At 48.7% G+C, this 23,830-nt stretch overlaps 1 protein-coding gene across 1 annotated transcript in view; it reads right to left on the bottom strand.

Annotated features, from left to right (window-relative positions):
* The window catches only part of STS (steroid sulfatase), a 51,938-nt gene that overhangs the window by 11,162 nt on the left and 16,946 nt on the right, over window positions 1–23,830 (bottom strand). The window contains exons 5-8 of the mRNA XM_016207576.2: window positions 21,839–22,262; window positions 20,738–20,874; window positions 7,250–7,387; window positions 2,536–2,695 (exon numbers count right to left, since the gene is read on the bottom strand). Of these exons, the coding sequence (XP_016063062.2) occupies window positions 2,536–2,695; window positions 7,250–7,387; window positions 20,738–20,874; window positions 21,839–22,262 (859 nt within the window). The remainder of the gene's footprint in view (window positions 1–2,535; window positions 2,696–7,249; window positions 7,388–20,737; window positions 20,875–21,838; window positions 22,263–23,830) is intronic.

Below are 23,830 nucleotides of genomic sequence, written 5' to 3' on the forward strand. Positions count from 1 at the left end.
CCCGCGTGCCAATCGCCATTTCACGGTGGCGACAACCAGAAACGGCAGGGAAACGGCTGTAAGACATCCCGATCTGCAGAAGAGGGGTCCGGGCTCCTGCAAAGTGACCCAAAGCGTCACTGTTTTTTAAGGGAGTGAGCTAACTGGTCTTTTCTGTAAACCAATTCAAGCTTTCACGCCGGGTTTGCATGGATAGCCTCTGCGGCAAGATCGGATGCGCCGTTCCCCGGTGTCTGCCACATCCTGTGAAACCAGTGCCTCCGAGGTTCTGTTTCATTTGGAAAATAAAACGGATGCCGACTCATGACCATGATAGTGATATTGATGACTTGTTGGCAAGGAGTGTCGTTTCCAAATTTCAGGTTGGATTCGATAGCCTGGGGGGGAGCTTCGTGTAATTGCAAAGAATACGTTTTGGGGACTCTCCTTAGGTTGCGGGGCTGATATGAGTGCACCGTCTCCCTCGCAGCCAGTGAACCGTCCACCTGGGATGTCCATCCCACCTGCCTTTGCCCGGCCAGCCTGAGAACGATTTGGGGGGGTCCCAGAAGAAGGGAAAGGTTTGGCGGGGCACCGAAGACGAGGTTTTGGGGCCTGGGGTGCATGCGGGAGGCAACCCATCGATGTGTCTCTCTCCCATCGATGTTTCTCTCTCTCTCCCTCTCCCTTCCTCTCTCTCTAAAAATCAATAAAAACATTTTATTTTTTTAAACGTGGGCATGTAGAACGCCTCTAAAAGAAAAGAGTCGTGATCTTTTTTCATATCACGAGCCAGGGGAGAAACGTGCACTTGATGGAATCACCCGAGCCCTGGGTGAGTCATTCGAGAAAGTGTGTGGAGATCGACCCCAAGGGTAAGAACAACGGCCCCCCCGGGAAGACGAGATGGGGAGGGAGACTTTTGGCTTCCGAGAAATACAGGTACGAGTTTCCGCGGCCAAGGTTTCTGCCGGTCACTAGGGCAGAGAAAGTGGAGTCTGGCTGTGGCGGATCTCAAGAGTCCCCTTCGGCCCTCGTGTCTCTGCGAGGCCGTGATCCCGGATGAATCCGGCACGTGGGCGTCTCAGCTCTCAGCGCGGGGCCGGAGCAGAAACGGCCAATACGCAGGCGTCCTTGCTGCGCTTCACGTGCTCTGAGGCCTGGGATCCTCCCACCCACCCCGCGAGGCCCTTTCCCTGACGGGGGACCCAGCCCGGCCCACTCGGCCCAACACTTCCCCGGCAGGGAGGCCTCCATATGGACCCAAGCAGGCGGCTGCAGGGTCTCTGCTCTTTTTTTTAAAAATATATATATCTTTATTGATTTTAGAGAGAGGAAAGGAGAAGGAGAGAGAGAGACAGAAACTTCAATGATGAGAGAGTCATTGATTGAGTGCGCCCTGAACCCCGATCGCCTGGATCCTAGGTCGACGCTCAACCGCTGAGCCACGCCCGGCCGGGCAGGGTGTCTGCTCTTACCCACAGCACCGCCTGCTCCCCACGTGGGGCCCGGAGACCCACCGGGAGCCCCGGGACCCTCGCAGGAGGTCGACAAGGTCAAAACTGTTTTCTCAGTAATAATGCAAAAGGGCCTGAGACGTTCTGGAGCCTGCGGTGGACTCCAAGCGGCTACGTGGCCCGTGCTGAGGTCATCACTCTGGCACCCAATGGAAAGCGTGTGCTTGGGTGCTCTTGTGTTTTTTTAATTTTTTAAATATATTTTTTGTTGATTTCAGAGAGAGAGGGGGACACAGAGAGAGAGAAACATCCATGATGAGAGTCATCGATCGGCTGCCTCCTGCAGGCCCCCGACTGGGGATCGAGCCCGCAACCCGGGCCTGGGCCCTGACCGAGACTCGAACCCTGATCTCCTGGATCCTACGTTGATGCTCAATGGCTGAGCCACGCCGGCCGGGCAACGTGTGTGTGTTTAGAAGGGAGGTGCGCCCTCCGGTAGAAATCTCCAAACAACAGCTAAAAATATAAACAACGGCCCGAGCTTGCCAGCCGCGGCCGGCGGGGAAACCTCTGCGGGGCTGGGCGGCCGTCCGAGCGTCTGGGGGCCCCTCTCCTCCCTCTGCGTCCTGCCCGCAAGTGGGCCCCGCGCAGAGGTGCGGGAGGTTCTGGGGCCTTGTCCCAGCCCCGCTTTGGGGCCCAGACGGGAAACCCAGGAGCCGCAGGAGGCGGGGAGCGGAACGGCAGTTAAACACCATGCTCCACGCCGGGGAGCTGGTTTCCCGCTGGGATCCACGGAGGGCTTTTCATGCCGGTGGGCCCGCCAGTAACTAGAGGCGGATGATGAGTCGTGCTGGGAAAGCCTCGACGTGAGAGACACCCTGTGCACACCCCCCAGTCGGAGACAGGCAGCCAGCGGACCTGCCACCCACGTACCTGCCCCTGACCGGGAATCGAACCCGTGACCCTTTGCTGCGAGGCCCACGCTCTAAGCACTGGGCCGCACCAGCCACGGTGACAGACATGCAGGCGACACGGACGCCCCCCGCCGTGAGCTCTGAGCCACACGCCCCCCCCCCCCCGCGTGTCTCAGTCACCATACCTGTCCTCGGGCAGCGGGGAGCCGGCCAGCTGGGCCACCGTGGGGAAGATGTCCATGTTGCTGGTCGGCTCGTGGATCTCCAGCCCAGCCGGTATCACGCCCGGCCACCGGAGGAGGCCCGGCACCCGGATGCCTCCTTCCCAGTTGTTGCCTTTCCCCCCTGAAACGGAAAAAGGGGGAGTCAGCAGGGGGCCGTGAGTGTTCGCAGCGCTCACCGAGGGCTCCCCCTCGACGGATTCCTCAACGTTCAACGCGGGGCGGCCAACCCGGGGGACCCCGGTGGTGCCGTGGCATGGACGCAACTAGAACTTCGTGAGAATGTGGAAAATGTTGTAGGAACAGCAACAGTGTGGACGCAAAAGGGGCCCCACGCTCACCCGACGGGCCCGGGGGAGGCCTGCGGGGGGCCCTGCAAACTCAGAGGCCTAAAGGAACCCCCCGGGATGGTCTGAAAGGAAAACTTTTTAACTAAAAAGCAGTTTATGGAGGGTCGTCAGGTCCTCGGCTGGTATCTCCCCTGACAAAGGTCCTTCTTTACCGGAACTGAGCCTGTCTATTGTGTTTTTACATCTACGATCACGTATTGTTGGGATGTCAGAGTAATTTCCCTTTTTCCGGACCCCTCAGGGCACAGGCTCTGCTCTGCAGAGACCACAGGTCCCCTCACTGTCATCGAGTTAATTGTTGACTGTTAACGAATCTGCAGCCACCTGAGTAAAAGACGTGTGTCCATCATTTCACTTTCTACCCAACCCCAGAGGTTTCCCCGCTTGGCTTCCTCCCGCCTCCCTCATCTGTCCCCCGTGGATTTCACGGGACCCCCTGACGTCTCCTTTTTTTTTCATTGCAACGCATGAAACAAGGCGCAGAACTGCTTTTGCAGGAACACAGCAAGAACGGGACAGGATCAGGTACAGATGCAGAATCTGGGCACCTAACCACGGGACTTTCCGGACTCTCGAACCCCTCGGGGCGCAGAACGACATATGAGCAAGGATCTCGCCCTGCAGAAACGGCAAGGCTCAGGGCTACCCACAGGTAGCTGATGGGGGGGGCGGGGCGGCCAAGAGCCCAGGTGATGCCCGCTACCTGCAAACACCTGCCCGGAGCACCAGGTGCTCAGGGGAAATTAACTAGGGAACGGAGGTGGGGTTCCTCGGAGGACACACAAAAAACCACATTAAGGAATCTGGCTGGTTTCCCTCCCCCTGAAAATGTATGAGCGGAGAAGAAAAGCATCGTCTAAATTTAAAAATTTGGCTCGGCAATCGTCAGAGTCTCACTTTTCCCATCTTGACGGCAGTTTGCCGTGACGGGATGTCAGAGAGATGATGGCCGAGCTCCTCCGTCTCCCTGGCGCAGGCACAGAAATCTCCTCTACCATTTACTCTGAGAATTTAGCAACATCTGTTTCCAAATCGGGCTTCTATCTCTGCGCCCTCCAATGCCGGCACCCAGCAGGTGAAATCCCTTTTAACAGCAAGAGCCCACACTGGCCCCCATTCTTATGCCGCATCTGGGCACCGAGGTTTAGGAAACAGCCTCCTTGTCCTATTTCTGCTGTTGGGCGTCTTTCCGCCCAGGTAACATCGACCCCCTTGGATTATTGCAAATTGCAAAGACCCCAGGGAGAAGCATCGTTTCCACTAAACGCTTTCTCACCCAAGATGCCGTATTTTATTTTTCTTGATTTATTGATTTCAGGGACTAAACTGGACAAATTACCGATAGGAGACAAGATTATACAAGTTCTATCAACCTATTGTCAAGGTGAGAATAAAGAGCGAGGCCTGGCGGGTGTGGCTCAGTCCTGAGAGCGTCGGTCTGCAGCCCCAAGGCTCCCGGGTCGGATTCCCAGTCAACAGCACCTACCTGGGTTGCAGGGTCCATCCCCGGCCCTGGTCAGGGTGCACGCAGGAGGCGACCAATGGATGTGTCTCTCTCTCTCTTTCCCTCCTTCCCTCCCTCCCTAAAAAAATTCAATGGAATAAATATCCTCCGAAGAGAATTAACAAAAAACAAAAACCAAAAAATACATCTACCTGCTCCTTCTAAATCAAACCCTCTCAGGAATTTCACCTTCTCAATTATCTTTGCATCTCCCCGGTCTCCCTGTTAAAGTTGAAGCGGATTAAGAGACGTAGGGCCTCTGCTCCTACATCTCCACCGAAAGGTGCTCATGAGCATCACACGTGCGGCGGACAGAGGGACCCTCGGAGGCCTCATCTTGCCGGTTAGCACCTTTGGTTTCGCCTCACCCGCCTCTCCTCCCCGTCTCTGCCGCCTCAGTTCCTTCCGGTTTACCCAGTGACTCTCCCCACACCTCCCGAGTTCCGTCATCACCTTCCACCTACCTGATCGCACAATCCAGGAACATGAGAGGCACCTTTGACGTCTCCCTTCCTCTGAAACCAATATCCAGTCAACTGCCAATACCAGTGGGTTTACCATATCCATCCAATATCCAATCAACAGCCTACACCAGTGGGTTGACCACATCCATCCAATATCCAATCAACTGCCTACACCAAGGGGTTGACCATATCCATCCAATATCCAATCAACAGCCTACACCAATGGGTTGACCTTATCCATCCAATATCCAATCAACTGCCTACACCAATGGGTTGACCATATCCATCCAATATCCAATCAATAGCCTACACCAATGGGCTGACCTTATCCATCCAATATCCAATCAACTGCCTACACCAATGGGTTGACCTTATCCATCCAATATCCAATCAACTGCCTACACCAATGGGCTGGCCATTTCCATCCAATATCCAATCAACTGCCTACACCAATGGGTTGACCATATCCATCCAATATCCAATCAATAGCCTACACCAATGGGTTGACCTTATCCATCCAATATCCAATCAACTGCCTACACCAATGGGTTGACCATATCCATCCAATATCCAATCAATAGCCTACACCAATGGGTTGACCTTATCCATCCAATATCCAATCAACTGCCTACACCAATGGGTTGACCTTATCCATCCAATATCCAATCAACTGCCTACACCAATGGGCTGGCCATTTCCATCCAATAACCAATCAACTGCCTACACCAATGGGTTGACCATATCCATCCAATATCCAATCAACTGCCTACACCAATGGGTTGACCATATCCATCCAATATCCAATCAACTGCCTACACCAATGGGTTTGCAGTTTCCAGACCCCAATCCGTCAAGCTCAAGTATTGTTTTCGTTTACGTATTTAGTTACAAATTATGTCTTAAAGCATGTGCTCACAGACTCTGATAATGTGGTCACAGAGTCCAATAATGGTCTGAGCTTTTTTTTTTTTTTTAATATATCTTTATTGATTTCAGAGAGAGGAAGGGAGAGGGGGAGAGAGAGAAACATCTACAATGAGAGAGTCATTGATCAGCTGCCTCCTGCATGCCCCCGACTGGGGATCGAGCCCGCAGTCTGGGCATGTGCCCTGACCGGGAATCGAACCATGATCTCCAGAATCATAGGACGATGCTGAACCACTAAGCCACACCGGCCAGGCTCTGAGCTGTTTTGTTGTTTTCATTTACTCACCCTGATGAAATTCCTAACCACTCAGAATGGAGATGCTGTCAAATAAACTAGAAACTCTAATGGAGATAATGATTCTTTAATTCTTAAATGGAATTATGGATTAGCCTGGCCAGTGGGTGTGAAAAGTGGTTGAGCGTCAACCTAGGAACCAGGAGGTCTCCAGTTCGATTTCTGGTCAAGGCACATGCCTGGGTTGAGGGCTCCACCCGCAGTGTGGGGGTGCAGGAGGCAGCCGATCAATGACTCTCTCTCATCATCGATGTTTCTATCTCTCTCTCTCCCTCTCTCTTCCTCTCCCTGAAATCAATAAAAACATATTAAAAATTATTATTTTTTAGATGCACACTACAGTCCTGATCTAATGTTCCTATGATTAAAAAAAAAGAGAGAGAGAATAGCCTGTTGGATTCCGCGGAAGGATGGTTTTATCGAGGCCATTCCATCAAATTAGCCCATAGATTTCATTAGTGAAACAGATTAGCCAGGGGAGTAGCGTGGAATCACCCAGTTCAAACAGGAAAGAGCTCTGGGAGGGGTTCTGATGGAGTAGAAACGATTATTGTTCAGAAAAGAGTGTTCTTTGGATCGGGGAGTTTAAATGGTGCGATTCCTCTGTGTTTGCATGAACCAGGAAAGTGCATTTCAGTTGGAGGCATTAGCAAACGAGATACATTGACATTTAGAAGTCGTTGGCTGGAAGCTACGTATTTGCTTTAAAGTGTTACATTGTAGCAACATTCGCTGTGAACTTGACTTGCACTGAACTGAACACAGAGGTAACGCTCTGCGTTCAAGGCTGAGACTTTACACACTGTCACACGTGGATGGCATTTCCAGCACTCAAGCCAAACAGCCAAACATTTCCAACACATCCAATAGATTTCTTAAAAAACAAACAGAAACTGGAGTAGCTAGTGGTATGCTTCTAGGATTGCAGGACAGCCCCAGTTCCCAAACATCATTCAGGACCCTGGACACTCTCTTTCTGACCCATACCGCTCACGTATCCAAAAAGTCAACCGTGAAAGCAAACGGTCAGTGTCACCTGCACACCCCCCCCCACCCCAGCAAATCCTCAGATGCATCAGCTCACGGAAAAGGTGGCCCATGGGTGAGCTGTGAGGCCAGAGCTCATCGGCACCCTCACCTTTGTAAATCCCGTTACTTCCTCCGTGGAGCTCTCCTTTGGTGGTAATTTCCTCCACGTGGGCCCCTTGGTCCGAGGTGAAGTAGACGAAGGTGTTGTTAGCCAGTCTTAACTCCTCTAGGACATCGAGGATTTGCCCTGAAGGGGGGGAAATAGGCAAGTTTAAAACAGCTGCATATTTTTAAAACCAATTTTTAAAAATATATATGTTTTTATTAATTTCAGAGAGAGGAAGGGAGAGACAGATCGAATCATCAGTGATGAGAGTCATGGATCGGCTGCCTCCTGCAGGCCCCCGACTGGGGATCGAGCCCCCAACCCGGGCCTGTGCCCTGATTGGGAATTGAACCCTGACCTCCTGGTTCATAGGTCGAGATTCAACCCTTGAGCAACACTGGCTGGGCAGTTCAATCTTTACAAGAGAAAGGGAGGTTATCTGGCTCGTGGACTTGTCCGCCAGTTCCCTGGGGTGGGAAGGAGGTGGTGTGATACACGGGAGCCCTCCCTGGCTGATCCCAACAGAGGACGGGTTGTAATCCAGAGCACAAACTGTGGCAGGGTCCCTGGCCGAGACGACAAGAAGATTCAGTCGTTGAATCAAGGGACACCTATCATCTGGACCCCTCGGCATCATAGAGCGATTCCGTACAGAGAACCGGTGAAATATTCTATGAGAATGCGGCTCGTAGGTCATCGGTTGCTTAGAGGAAGTTGCCAGAAGAGGGAGCCCAGATTTTTGCAATCACCAGCTAGCTGGCCACGGTCCTCAGGTCATAAAGAAGCCTAGTCATTAATTGTCTTTATCGACTGGAAAAAAAAGCAACCCTTTCATGTCTCTCTTGTAGGAACAAATCCGTCTACAGATATTTTATGATGAACGGCCTATTTTAATACCTACGGTAGAGACCCAAGTCCAAAACCTTCCATCGTATCACTGTTTCTCATAGTTTCCTTTCTCTTATCTTCAGGTCCTTTCCCCAAATGTAACATAGTCTCCTACCCCCACATAACAACACTTCAAAGTAATAACAATAGCAACAGCATTAAAAATTAATGATACCGTTGTTTGAATATTGTCTACATGCAAATGACTTATTAAATGTTCTCTTGTTTAGACCACATTGAATGAACCCGATGAGTAATTAGACTTTTTTTTTTTTTTTGACAGAGAGGACAGCAGCAATGCTCTGAAAAGATAGGTGACCTTCTCAAGGTCACACAGTGAGGAAGGCAGAAAGGCAGAAAGTAAGAGTGAGGTCTGATTCTGAAATCAAACCCTGCGTGGCCCCGTGCATGGACTCAGTGAGAATCACTGAGAAGCCAAAAAGACGTTAAGGGGGAAAAAAATCAGAGATACGCACTAAGATAGCCACGGACAAAATGATAGGATGGCCCCTGTGGTCTTCCAATGAATGCAGGATGAGGGGGACTACGGGCTGCAGATTAAATAGGGGTGGATCACGGGCACGTGAGAGTGTTTGAACTTTCCTGTTGACTCCCATGTATGCCCCCAATTTTCCATATGGGGCAAAGACAAGCCAGCTGAGGATTTAAGAAGGGGCTGAACATGGACTCTCTGATTAGGAAGCCATCGCCGGCTCTCACGTCAGAAGAAAATGATACTCAAGCTAGAGGGATACAATTTCTAATTTCCACAGAGGTCTATGTACTCATAGGCTGCTGGCTTAATTTAATCAGTCAGTGCAGGCAGGTATACTTTGGCATAATCTGAGTCCATTTTTGTTGTTATTAATCTTCATCGAGGATTTTTACATTGCTTTTAGAGATAATGGAAGGGAGGGAGGAGGAGGGGAGAGAGAGAAACATTGATGTGAGAGAGACATCGATTGGTTGCCTCCTGCACATGCCCTGTCCAGGGCTGGGCGTTAAACCTATAACCCAGGTACGGGCCCTTGACAAGCAACCCTTTGGCGCTCGGGCTGATGCTCCAACCACTGAGCCCCGCCGGCCACGGCTGACTCCAGGTTTCGTGATCTGTGACTGCTAAGGGCCTTTAGGCCTCCCCTCCTCCTATCCACTTGCGCTCAATAAACTAAGAAAACCTGGGTGCTGCCTCCTGCTGTGTCTGTGAACCTGGAGGAGCCCTTTCCACTCCCCGACTCCTACCCGCTGGGGAGCTACCATGCTCTCCCAGAAGCCTCATTCCATGTGTAACAAACCTGCTCATATCCACCTGGTGGGGGTGTGGCATTATCAGTCTGGACACGGGCACCGAATTTTGGGTGGCATTCTTCTCGTCACTGTAGGACAACCCCAACCCCTGGAGTTCTACAAAAACACCAGGCATCCTCTGCACAGACATAATAACCGAATACAACTACATCCTATGCAGCAGGTAGGTCCTCCCAAGGGGAGATATCCCCCCACCCCAGGGTGGCACCCTCTGGCTCTCACTTGGCCGAGAACCAGAGAGAAGAAACACAGAGTCAACCCTCCATGGAGGAGGCAGAGACGATTTCCAATTTCCGATGCAAAAGCAAGACCAAGTCGTTTGTTACAAGATACGTTTTGGCTATTTTGTTGCAAATGCCACCAGCTGAAGCACTTTCCACCTTCCTCAATTAAATGCAAGACCAAGTCTCTTGTTACAAGATATATTTTGGCTATTTTGTTGCAAATGCCACCAGCTGTAGTACGTCCCATTCTTTCTCAGTTCTTTAACTCGTATAAAAAACACCCGTAGAAGGCTCGCCATATACATAAATGTCACACTCAGGACCAAGAAATAAGATGCATGTGGGACGCTTGAGGGACCCGTCTCCCGACATAAATCTTTAGCAGGCAGACATTTATTCTGGTGTTGTTGGTACAGGTCAGCAAACCACCTGTATGCTAGGGCTTGGTGTTATTTGGCTCTGATGTGAACTTAAGCCCCATCGCTTTGAAAATTGTAATTAGTTTAATGAGTTGAAATAAGAAGGATCACTTCCATTTTGAAGGAAAAAATGCCCCTTTTGGCTCATATAATTTCTAAGTGAAATAATATAGACAGGCAGCAGGAGACTGAGGGGTCTGTTTCCTTGGGTTGTAATTAGTATTTTGCAAAAGGGCATGCAACCGGGCACCTCCATTTCAAATGAAATGCACCTTTCATGTATGTACAAATATCTCAGCATGAAGAAAATCCTGTGAAGAAATTCCTTCTTACAAAACGTGACTTCCAAGACAACGTCTGTGGACACAGAATCCTGCGCACAAATATTTACAGCGGGTTTATTTTCAAATGCCAGACCTTGGAAGCATCCAAGCCGTCCCTCAGTAGGTGAGTGGATAGACAAAGAATGGTGCATGGAGACAATGGAATAGCATTGATTACTAAAGACAAATGAGCTATCAAACCATGAAAAAACACGGAGGACGTTTACATGCGTATGACTAAGTAAAAGAAGCCAAACTGAAAAGGCTCCCCACTGTCTGATTCCAACTCTGTGACGTCCTAGAAAAGGCAAAACTGTGGAGACTGTAAAAATTTCAGGGGTTGCCAGGGGTTTGGAGGGAGAAATAAATAGGCAGATAAATAGCACTTGTCCAAACCCATAGAACATACAATTCAAACAGCGAACCTTCCTGTAAACTGTGCATGTTAGCTGATGAAACAATGTATCAATATTGGCTCATCTGCTGCAACAAATGGACCTCATTGATACAAGATGCTACAAGGGAAGTTATGTGCCAATGAAAGAGTATAGGAAAGCTCTCTGTTCTCTCTACTCAATTTTCCTGTTACCTTAAAACTGTTTTAACCCACCCCCCCCAAAAACAGTGCAGTGCTGTTTTAAAAATGCCTTTAAGTGCCGCGCTGACTCAAGTCTTCCTCATGCACGGTTTCAACATGAGTTGATGAAGCACATAGAGAATGTGAGCTAGGGGTAAATGCTCAGGTAGGACAGAGCATTAGGGACACCTTTTGTCCCCAAGCCTCCTGGTGACAAGTCCCCTCTGTTCGCAGCAGCTGCATCTCCCTGTCACACCTCCTCCCTGAGCAGTCCCTCCGAATCCCTATATTTCAAATGGCCTCAATGAGATATTTACCTCGCGCCTGTCAATGTTCTTTATTCATTGCCCAGGGCGCTAACTTTAACATTTTCATCCAAAGCGTCACTTATGGCTGGGCTGAGATTTATACGAGAGGATCTAGCTGACAGATGGCAAACTATTTGGTTTAACTGGTGGAGAAATTGTCAGATTTCTGGTTTCCTTTCAGTCTTCCCCCCCTCCCCCCTTGAAACACACACTTGGGATCCTCTTCTGTTTAGGTCTTAAGCTAGACTCTCACCTGTAAAGCCCCAGAGCCCATTCCGCATTTAATTTTGCTTAAAATGGATCAGATCGGGTGGAGCAAAAGTAAGGTGATAGCCGTCCGTATGAAAAATAATACAATCATTAATAAAAAATAATAAACGAATCAACTCTGTGTTTTGCGTACGCACAACTGTAAACAGACTTCCCCCCACCCTGCACGAAGATCTGACATATTTCTCTCTTAAAAATTTTGAACAGAACTCTCCCCTGCAAACAAAGCTCCCCGTTTCATTCAGAGCAACACATCGCAAGTCAGAGGTCCGCAAATATTACTTTTCAGGAAGGCTCTCCAGGTATAATGCCGCCAATTTATACCGGATGATAGCTTTGAATTACCGATGGTGGGCTGCAGGATGGCTTCTAAATGAAATGTTTTATTTCTGAAGCTTTCTCATCTTGTTCCCCGAATGAAACAAACACTACGGGAAATAAGCCATTTCGAGAGCAATTTGTTATTTAACCGCAGACAACAAGAGCGAGCTTATCAAAAAATGAGGACTCCCTGACCACACTTCCGTAAGCCTCAAATAAGAAACCGTGGAAATGGGGAAATCTGGCTCCTTTGTCTTCCAGCTGCGGGGGGGGGGGGGGGACACACATTAAATTCTACAGAATCCCTTCATCCGGTGTGGTCACCCCACAGACACGTGTTTAGCCACAATTGAGGGTCAGCCCTATGACCTGCTACCCCGGGGGGCGAACAAAAGGGGTTCGCAAAGCACCGGGCCCCGCCTGAAGGGGGCGCTGACACATAAAAACTAAGGGCTCCACTTCTGGCTTCTGGGTCCCGACAGAATCAAAGGGGGTTTGAATCCTGGGTCCCTGGCTTGCTCCCCGGGAATATTTCCGTCAAAGTTGGAAATAATAACCTATAATAGAGCTTTGCTGGGAAAAATAAAGGGTATTGCATCCAAAACACTGAACCCAGGACTGGTCCCTCACTGAATGCTCAACGCCCCTGAGCTCCTGCAGCGGAGTTTAAACATCGGTCAGGTCGGTTCTAGACCAATCAGGGTAATTATTTTGTAAGTTATATACATGTCTAATCACTATGCTGTACACCTGAAACTAATTGATATACGACCGGACTGCGTGCGTGTCAACTGTAATTGAACATTTTTTTTAAAACGGAAAGAATTCATCTTGCCTCAAAGACGCCTCGTGATTTCCACCTGATCTGGCTTCCTCTTTTCTTCCACAGAGCACACAAAATATCAGAGCAACCTTCTGGGAAGCACCGGCTCATTAAAGAAAAATAAAAAAATAAAAAAATCTCCTTCCGCCACCCACCAGAAACAATTAAGAAATAATTCCCGCCTACTCCGTGTCATTCCAGGGAACACGGGAAACTCAAACGTCCCCCTAAACGGCGTTAGCACGTCCTTTGTCCGATCACGAGGTTACGGGTGGGAGTGAGCTTTCCCCGCTGGGCCCGGAATGTTAAGCGAAAGGGGAATATCTCCTGGGAGCACCGGGCGGTGGCTGGGGCTCTCCACGGGCAGGAGGAACGCTCGGCGTTACTCCAGGGAGCCGGCTTCTTTAAAAATGAAACGTCTCGCTGAGACACTGGTTAATAAAATTATGTAAGCGTCAAGTGCACAGTTCTGTGCTACATCACTTCCGTACATGGCAATGGGGGCCCACCACCCAGAGTCGAATCTTCTTAGCCTGTGATCAGATGCTCGCCCGCGTCCGCTGCTGGGCGGCCCAGGAAAGCCCTGCTGTCCCCGCCCGAGCACGGCCGCTCTCCGTGGGCTTACAGAGCGCGAGAAACATAACCAACATCCCCACATCAGAAGGCACCTGTCAGTGCACAGACAGATTCATTCTCTCCAGCGGGAGGCGGGGTCCATTCCATGCAGGCGCACCCGCTCTCGCATGTCTCCCCGAAATAAACGGCCGAGCTTATCTCAGGCTCCATCCTGATCCCCTCCACGGCCTGGAGCTCAAGGGATCCCACCGGCGGGACGCTTGGACGCCTGCGAGTTATCTATTGTAGGGAGTCAGGTTCCAAAGCGCTTACGTAAAAGAAAAATTTATGGCCCGAAATAAAAGTCCTAAGAGTGGATTATTTATCTGCTTTGCAGGCGTTGGTCTAGAGACAAAAATGATGTGGTGGCTTATGCGGTGTAAGGGGGGTGGGGATGGGGGAGTTGGTGTTGTTTGTTATGGCGGCTCATCTGTTATTTGATGTCACAATATATATATTATTAATGTACATAGCTATATATTATTTAGATAGATAGATGATACATAGATATAGATAGATGATGATGATGATAGATGATATAGATAGACAGATGATAGATGATGATAGATACATAGATAGATGATAGATGATGATAGATTATAGACAGATAGATGATAGATAGGTAGATAGATGATAGATGATGATAGATAGATAGATGATAGATAGATAGATAGATAGATAGATAGATAGATAGATAGATAGATAGATAGATGATAGAAGATAGATGATAGATAGATAGATAGATAGATAGATAGATAGATAGATAGATAGATAGATAGTTAGGTAGATAGGTAGATAGATAGATGATAGATGATAGAAGATAGATAGATAGATGATAGATGATAGAAGATAGATAGATAGATGATAGATAGATAGATAGATGATAGATGATAGATAGATAGAGAGATAGATAGACAGATAGACAGATAGATGATAGAAGATGATAGATAGATAGATGATAGATAGATAGATAGATAGATAGATAGATAGATAGATAGATAGATAGATGATAGATAGGTGATAGATGATAGATAGATAGATAGATAGATAGATAGATAGATAGATAGATGATAGATAGATAGATAGATAGATAGATAGATAGATAGATAGATAGATGATAGATATTCCTCACTGAGGACATTTTCTCCATTGCTTTTCAGAGAGAGTGGAAGGCAGGAGAGAGAGAGAAACATCGACGTGAGAGCGACACCTGGATGGGGTGCCTCCTGCACGCACACCAACCGGGGCCGGGCATGGAGCCTGCAGCCCAGGGACGTGCCCTTGACAGAGGACAGCAGCCATGCTCTGAAAAGATAAGTGACCTTCTCAAGGTCACACCGGGAGGAAGGCAGGAAGTGAGAGGGAGGTCTGATTCTGAAACCCAGGCTCTCAGACCCTGCCTGGCCCCGTGCATGGACTCGGTGGTTAGACCGTCGGCCCTCAGACTGAAGGGTCCTGGGTTTGATTCCGGACAAGGGCATGTACCTGGGTTGCAGGCTCCATCCCCAGTCCCGGTCGGGGTGCCTGTGGGAGGCAGCCCATCCGTGAGCCTCTCTCACATCGGCGTTTCTCTCTCTCTCTCTCTCCCTCCCCCTTCTACGCTCTGAAAAGCAACGGAAAAAATACCCTCGCGTGAGGAATAGAAAACACACCGAAGAATGGAAAAGGGTAAGATGAACACGCTGTCCTGCGGACGGCTCCCTCTCCGTTCGCTCCCGTCTGTTTCCAGGAAACCCGTCCTTAGTTTGCATGGCCCCCGGCCGCCGTGAAAATGTTGTGATTTCTCCCCATTAGAGCCGCCGCCCCCTCACAGCTGTGACGTGTGATTTCTCCGCCTGCGCTTGCACCTGCTCCCACCATCTGCGAGGCCCTCGCGTCTCTGCTCAGCCAGCTTCTGGGATCAGCGAGAATCGGGGAGGGCGCCGCGTCTCCTGCAAATAGTCTGAATGAGCCCGGCTAGTCCTCGGGCTCACAGAGGATGCCAGTGTTTCCCTGAGTCAATGACACACATGCACCCAGAAGAACAGGGCCCTTGTGCGTGTCCCGCGGAATGACCCACGTGCGTCTGGCGGAAAACCAGAGTCAGAGGAAGGCACTTTCGCACCAGTGCCCGTGGTCCCTGCGTCCCCGGGGTCACAGCCATCACAACAGGGTGGCCGACGAGAGCCCCAGGCACTCAGACAGGCAGGTGAAGCCCTAAAAACCCAGTGCTGCCCGGCTGGCGCGGCTCAGCGGCTGAGCGTTGACCTATGAATCTGAAGGTCAGGGTTCGATTCCAGGTCAGGGCACATGCCCAGACTTCAGGCTCAATCCCCAGTTGGGGGCGTGCAGGAGGCAGCCGGCCAATGACTCTCTCTCATAGATGTTTCTATCTCTCTCTCTCAAGCCAATAAAAACATATTTAAAAAAAAAAAAATTGTGTCACATATGCCTTGGGACTTGGAAATCGGGAGCAACAGCTGAATATTTAAGCTGCATGTGGCAAAGCTGAACTTAGTGGAGTGGTTAGCAGAGCAAACTGAGGAAGGTTTGGCTGCCGCGGCTCTGTGTCATGTCCCCCTCGGACTACGGGCCTTCCGAAAACGTGCTGACCCCACTTGATAAATGACAACAGAGATTTTTGTTTGTTTAATAAAACAGGAAAAATGTTTGACCTTTCTAGGAATCAATAAAATGTGGCATAGGTAACTTTTCAAAAGAGTTACCCTCTTTCACTCATCATATTACGAAAGACATTCATTATTCTTATTTTTTAGAAATCATAACGTTCAATGCTAGCAAATGCGTCGTGAACGGAGCCAATCAATTCTTACGACAAGTTCCCTATTCTGGCATTTATCTTTGCCTGAATATCCCTGTACAAACTCTTTCTATATCTCAAGGATTTTCTTTTTTATTTTACCTATAAGTTGCACATGTTTTTAAATTGGTTTGTTGTTGGTCTTTTTAGTTTGCTATCTTTTCTGACATCAGGGAATTTTAGATATTTTTTTGTAGTTAAATATAGCAATCCTTTCCTTTATTATGTATTAACTTGCTTATGCTTAAAAGGACCTTGCTCGACCATACATCAGACACACAGATCCCAGTATACTTTCTCGCATTCTTAACAGGTGCATTTCCCAAATTCAGTCTGCATGGGAATTTACTTAGACACGTGGGAAACAGCCATGCAGGGTGGTGTGCAAGAGAGTCAGATTAAAATCCTACCCTATCTCCACGACTCACTTCCCTGTAAAGTGGGCTTCTTGATCTTGACCATTATCAAGACTTTTATCCTCCTCCTACCATCTTTACCAATTTCATCTTCATCATTTTCATTCATCATTTTCTTCAACATTATCACCACCATCATCACCATGATCATCACCATGATTATCACCACCATCGCTGTCGCCATCACTGTCACCACCATCGCCATTGCCATCACTGTCACCACCATCGTCACCATCACCATCATCATCATCATCACCATCACCATCATCATCACCATCATCATTACCATCATCATCACCATCACCATCATCACCATCACTATCATCGTCACCATCATCATGAGCATCATCATCACCATCGTCATCACTGTCACCATCATCACCATCCCATCATCATCATCACCATCACCACCATCATCACCATCCCATCATCATCATCACCATCACCACCATCATCACCATCACCACCATCATCACCATCATCACCATCACCACCATCACCACCATCACCACCATCCCATCATCATCACCATCATCACCACCATCATCACCATCACCACCATCATCACCATCATCACCATCCCATCATCATCACCATCATCACCACCATCATCACCATCCCATCATCATCACCATCATCACCACCATCATCACCATCCCATCATCATCACCATCATCACCACCATCATCACCATCACCACCATCATCACCATCATCACCATCATCACCACCATCATCACCATCATCACCATCATCATGAGCACCATCATCACCACCATCCCATCATCAACATCATTACCACCACCACCACCACCATCACTATCACCATCATCATAGCTCTTACATTCATGCAAATCACTTACCACAGTGCCAGGCACCACTGAGGTAACTATAATATCCCCCCAAAAGCTTAATCATCATTAACGTGCCATCTAGTCTTAGCTGCATGCTCTCAAATGCCACCTTTCCATTTACGCGAGAGTCCCACATTTAAAAGAAGGTCCCATTTATCAAGAATAAGAGCGTTTAAAAAATTCAAGACAGGAAATGGATGCAGTGATCCCAAGGGAAATACCCAGCCTTAGGGCTGAGATTACATCCTGCAAAGAACAAAGGTGTGACAAGGGGGATGCTGGCATTGCCTTTGTAGGCCCTGCAATGTTAGTATTCGAGACCTAGAAGCAAGGAGGTTGATTTGTAAACATTTGTCCTGCATTTAAAGGAAGATAAATCTCAAGTCCTAACTTGCTCAACTGTTTTTAACACCCTTGCAAAAGAACGATATCCAACCCCACAGCTGGACACAAACCTAAGAGAAGGCCGTGCTGGCCTAGAAATTCCAGCACCTTGGACAGGGCCTTGCAAACATCAGGGGCCTGCACCCAGAGAGGAGAATGCATGGGACGCTCAGGGCCAGGCGCAGGGCAGGCACTTAATAGGTGGTAACTGTGATCATGAGAGAATGTTGGCCCGTCCCTGAATTGCATTAGAGTCCCAGGATTTTAGCCGAGCCTGCGTGGTTTTACAGCAAAGCCCCTTTCATAGCCCTCACACCACGTCTGAGCGGTCAGTCTCTCCTCGGATCTCGTTAATACCAGATAAGCCATCACGCAGCTCAGAACAAGGCAATGAAGCCCAACAGCGTGGGGAGGAATCGGCCACGGCGGACGATTACAGAATAAAGGCCCTTTGTGACGAATATTTCAGCCTTTACAGGTACAAAGGCACCTGCCGTGGAGAAGGTCATGGTCCACAGAACCAGGACGCCTCCCACATTTCTGAAAGAAAATGCCCAGAATGACAGAAATGTACTCTCTCCGGTTAAGTGCTCCTATCTGAGAGCGGGGAGCCTTTCTTTTTAAACAAATGCCCCCATTTTGTTTTATTGCATAATTATTCGGAACGCTGCGGTCGGCTCCTGTGTGACAATCAAAGGCTCTCCTTGGAGAGAAGGGATGCCCCTCACAACGCTCGCGTGTGTTGGGTTTGTAAAGCGGTGGAAACGCCCTCGCAAATTAATGTCAGGGCTTAGGGGAAGGATTTCGTTTTTGGGCAAAAAAGAAATCAGTCATCTATTAATATTAGATCAGGCTCTGCCGCAGATCTCAAAGGCTGAAAAATAGTCTTTGTTCTGTTCTAGAGGGACCAGTCGTTTTAAATAAAAGGGGTATAAAAAAAAAATCAGAAGTTAGAGTTTTAATGAGTCAGGGTATGCGTACGTTCCATAATAATTAAATAAAATGAAGTTGTTAAATAAAACTTAGCGTATAAGTGTGTCTTCACCAGCGTGGGATTGCTTGCCACCCAACAGACATCTACTCACGCTGCAGAATATTCTCCTGATCTGCACTATTAAGGGGCAGGAAATATATCCTGGTGGACACGCGACATTTTAAGGAGAAATGAGAGGAGGCAGGTGGGTGTCAGCGTATGTAAAAGCTCGACATAAAATCCATTCTTTTAAATCTCATCAGGGGGAATATTCTGGTTGTGTTTTCCCCTGGAATTCATCATCTGTTGTTTTACCGAGTAACAGAGGGGTACAGGAAACACACACACAGACCCAACGACTTACAAGGTGCCTCCTCTGGATTCTTCATGGAGAGATGACGCCGCGGAAGCCTAGAGATGAAAGACATCTCCCAAGTTCACGGAGATAGTTAAGAAAGAGCTAGAAGCCAGGATGTAAGTCCGGCCTTCTTGTTTTTTAGGACGGCGCTCTTTCCAAGATTTAAAGAAGGCAAAAAGCGAAACAAACAGAAAGCAGAACTTGTTCACACTGGGCGACCATCATCACTTTCAATTTGCCGCTTAAAACAAACCAACAGCCTTGGCTGGTGTGGCTCAGGGGTTGAGAATTGTCCCAGGCACCACGAGGTCAAGGTTCGATTCCCGGTCAGGACACGTGCCCGGGTTGCGGGCTCGATCCCCATTTGGGGGCGTGCAGGAGGCAGCCGATCCATGACTCTCATCATCGATGTTTCTCTCTCTCTCTCCCTCTCCTTTCCTCTCTCTGAAATCAATAAAAACATATTTAAAAAAAAAAACAGACCAACAAGTGTATGGTTGTCTAACTACTACGCTGTCCATCTGACACTAAAACTACTACAAAATCATATTGAATGGAAACTGACCGTTAACAACAACAAACTACGATCAACAACAAAAACACGTGGCAAGGTTCAAATATTTCCGTAACATCGAGATTTAAAGGTTAAAAACAATCGGCGTAGCAACACTCAGAAAAGGGGGGGGGGGACAAAAAACGAGAGACCGAAAACAAAGAGGAAGCAAATATACAAATTCCCCAACAAGCTGGCTGACTGGTGACATTTGGGCCGTTTGTCCAGATGGACTGAGCAATGTCAACACCGGACGACATCCCTAGCGAAGGCCAGGACTGAGCTGGAAGTTCAGAACCCACTGGTTCCCGCGCCTTCACTGAACCCCCACATTCTTGCTACCCCGACACTGTGGGATGGGCCCGAGACTACCTAGCTGTGCGAAAGAATATCACAGAAAGCTCAGTCCTGGTTCCTCAGATGGACAGACAAGACACGTTCTTAAAAGAAAGCCTGAATAAGAAGTCTTCCCAGTACCCGAAAAAAAAAAAAAAAAAAAAAAAAGCCCATTTATAAGAAATAGGGTCTTTTTTTTTTCCAGAAAGGAGAAAGTATATGGAGGCCAACGGGCTCTGAAGTTCTGAGCTGTAGCAAGAGGGACACGGCATCTAGAAGAAGCAGATCCAGTGGACTGCAGCAGTGATAATATCAGCACCCACGGGAGACCCCATGGGAAACTCGCCAAGGCAGTACCCGCGTGCAGGTCTCCGCCTTCCCCAATCCACCACTCCGCTAATTTTGCAAAAGACAAAAGTGTTGCCCACAATGAATCGTTACTAGAATAAGTGGTGGTAAGAACTAATACTTTGGCCTGTTTTTCTGTTAATGTCTGATCCCCGGCCCATAGACCCGGACTCCCCCGGGCACTGCATCTATATCCACGGGTTGCACATGATTTTCATATTCTGTTCACCTTTCAGAAATAGCTTGTGTTGGTTACACTTCTGGGGCATTAAAAAGCCCATTTACAGTCTATAAAAGTATCAGGAATTAGGTGGAAATTCGTAGGAATTCGGCTGGGAGGAGAGAAAGACTCAGCCGCATCTTAAGCACACATGGAAGATAAAGACACACGTACCCACACCCCAGTCCATTTCCTCGGCGGCGTCCCCGTAAGCGCCGTGTTTGCTTTTCCCGGCAAAATCCTTGGACGAGAAGAGGGCCGTGTGCACCTGAATACAGGAGAAGACGAGCAGAAAGGGCGTCTCGGCGTTCCTGGAAAAAAAAAAAATCCCAACAGTGAAATAAGCCCATTTGCCACCATTCTGATGAATATCGAACTATTATTGCGCGATGCCATGGCACGGTTCAAAACACACCACGAAAGGACGCCTAAGGGTGGCCCTTTTTTTTTTCTTAATTCAGGGAGAGAGAAGGCCCCATAGTGCCTCACAGGGTTAGTGACTCATTGGCAGCCTCTACGGATCGGCAGATGCAAGTGCTGGGTGCGTCCTTGAGACGGTCTCCAAGGACAACACAAGACCGCGGGTCATGGCTGCTTTGCTCTTGAATTGTACCCTTCCCTGTCTCTATGGTGGTTACTATGAATTCAAACGCCTTTCAAAAGACACATGCGTGCACACACACACACACACACACACACGCACACACACATGCACACGCACACACGTGCACACGCAGGGCACACACGTGCACACATGCACAAACATGCACACACGAGCGCAGACATGCACACACGCACGCGCACATGAGCACGTGTGCACACGCACACGCACACGTGCACACACGTGCACACACGCACACACGCACACGCATGTGCATGCACACACGCACACGCACACATGCACACACACACACTCTAGAGTCAAACGACAAAGTTACCTTTTCTCTCCTGACCTCCCATTGGATGATTAAGCTCACGGTGACACCTGAAGCCCCTCTTGTCACAAGCAGGCACTTTTTTCGGCACAGTCACACACCCACGCGACGTGCACGATCCTGGCCTACCCCCCTGAGGAGAGCCCACCGCGTCGCCAGGCGGCCGTCCGGCATGTGGGCGGTCCTCCTTTCCTTCCCTGACGCCCCTCCAGAGAGCCTGGCTGGGGAACTCTATTCAGCACAGAAGGGGAAACGGGGCCAGGAGGACCAGGCAGGTGTCCCACCTTCACGGAAACCACCGGGCTTCCCAGGCACCGTCGGGACGGGATGCGATACCAACCTGCGTATGAACCGGGTGGCGTCTGCGGTGAGTCTCTGCGTGAGGTTGTCATAATTCAGGGGCTGCTGGCTGATGTCCCGGTCGGTCATGAGGAAGCAGTTCAGGGGCCGGAAGAAATGCAGGAAGCACAGCAGGGCGCAGAGGATGGCGGCCGCCAGGAAGAGCAGGAACCAGAAGACGAGGTAGGGCACCTGCAGCAGCCCCAGCCACCTGAGCGCCCCCAGGGTGACCAGGGAGACGGCGATGACCTGCAGGGGAATGAAGACCAGCAGCCGGATGCCCGAGGTGAAGACACTGCCCTCCCCGGGCTTGCAGTCCCTCAGGTTGGTGACAGGGATCCCGTGGAAATAATCGAAGCCGTGCGTGGAGGGGTGGTGACAGAAGTCGGTTTTGTTGTGACAGTGGGTTCCAAGGTGCCACTTCCCTGGGAAGACAAACGGGGGGGTATGTTTAGTTCCAAAGACACCCCGACTCGAACGTGAGCTTCTGCCTCCAGCACACGGAAGAGCAGGATCTTCCTGACGATTTATTAACCAAAGTCCTATTTCCCGGGACCCTACAGTTTGTTTTTAAACTTTGTCCAAAAATTAGATTTTCTTGCATTTTTTTCAAATGTATCTTTATTGTTGAAACTGTTACAAATGTCCCCCTTCACCCCCCCCCATGGATACTCTCCTCCGCCGCCCCCAGGCCTTCCCCACACTACTATCTGTGTCCACGGGTTATGCACATAAATTCTTTGGTTCATCTCTCCCCACCCCCGCCTTTCCTCTGAGCTCCCTCCGTCTGTTCCATGCTTTTATGTCTCTGGATCTATTTTGTTCACCAGTTTATTTTGTCTTTAGATTCCACATAGGAGTGACCCTACAGTTTTTTGCTTTCTTTCCCACAAACACTAGGGTATTAACTATTTGTTCTACCAGAAAACACAAAGTCATTTAGTTATTAGAAGAAAAAAAAATGAAAATGAAAGACCGAAACCTAACGTATTTAATGGGCAGGAGATGTAAGTATATAGAAAAAAAAAAACCCAACCACGTGTTCTTCTGAGATGGATGTTTTTTTTTAAATACATTTCCTTAAAATTAAAGTCTTGGACCTGACTTGATTTTCTGCCCTGAATGGGAACAGTGGAAATGAGTTCTTTCTCAAAAGAATGCCCCTGAGGCATGATGAAGTCATATGCATAATTCAGCAATTATTTTAAGTACCTATGAACATTTCTTATAAAATGTTAACTGTACCACTAAATTACTGAGTGCCTCACACACACAAAAATGATGGTTTTACGACTACATGTGTGAGGAAGGAGACTGGTCATCCTGCCCCGATGAGATTTCCTACGATTCATCTCATGACCTCCATGGACCCAACCTTGTCGAATAAGGAGGGAGATGGCATCATTCGTATCAATGGGATACAATCAATATGGGAATTGGTTCCCAACTGAGACAAATTAGGACAAAATTTTAGTATTAAAAAGTAAAATGAAAATATCAATGTCCAGCTGCTGTGACTCAGCAGCTGAGCATCGACCCAGGAACTAAGAGGTCACCAGTTCGATTCCTGGTCAGGGCACATGCCTGGGTTGTGGGCTTGATCCCCGGGGGGGGGGGGCCTGCAGGAGGCAGCCAATTGATGATGTTTCTCTCTCTTCGATGTTTCTATCTCTCTCTCCCTCTCCTTTCCTCTCTCTCTAAAAAAATAAATAAAAACATATTGTTTTAAAAAATAAAATATCAGTAGCATGATGTGTATATGTGGTTTTGTATGGTCTGTGTGCGTAATTATATTATCGATCATCTGTCCCATCTATCTATCTCATATGTCTATCTATCCATCATCCATTCCGTCTATTGAGCTATCTATTCTTGTCTGTCTCTATTACTTATTTCATCTACCTTTCCACATACCCATCTGTCCATCCATCCATCCATCATCCATCTCATCTTTATCTCTATTACCTATCTCATCTATCTGTCCATCCACTCA

This window comes from Miniopterus natalensis, chromosome X (assembly GCF_054644295.1).
Source record: "Miniopterus natalensis isolate mMinNat1 chromosome X, mMinNat1.hap1, whole genome shotgun sequence".
NCBI classification, from domain to species: Eukaryota; Metazoa; Chordata; class Mammalia; order Chiroptera; family Miniopteridae; genus Miniopterus; species Miniopterus natalensis.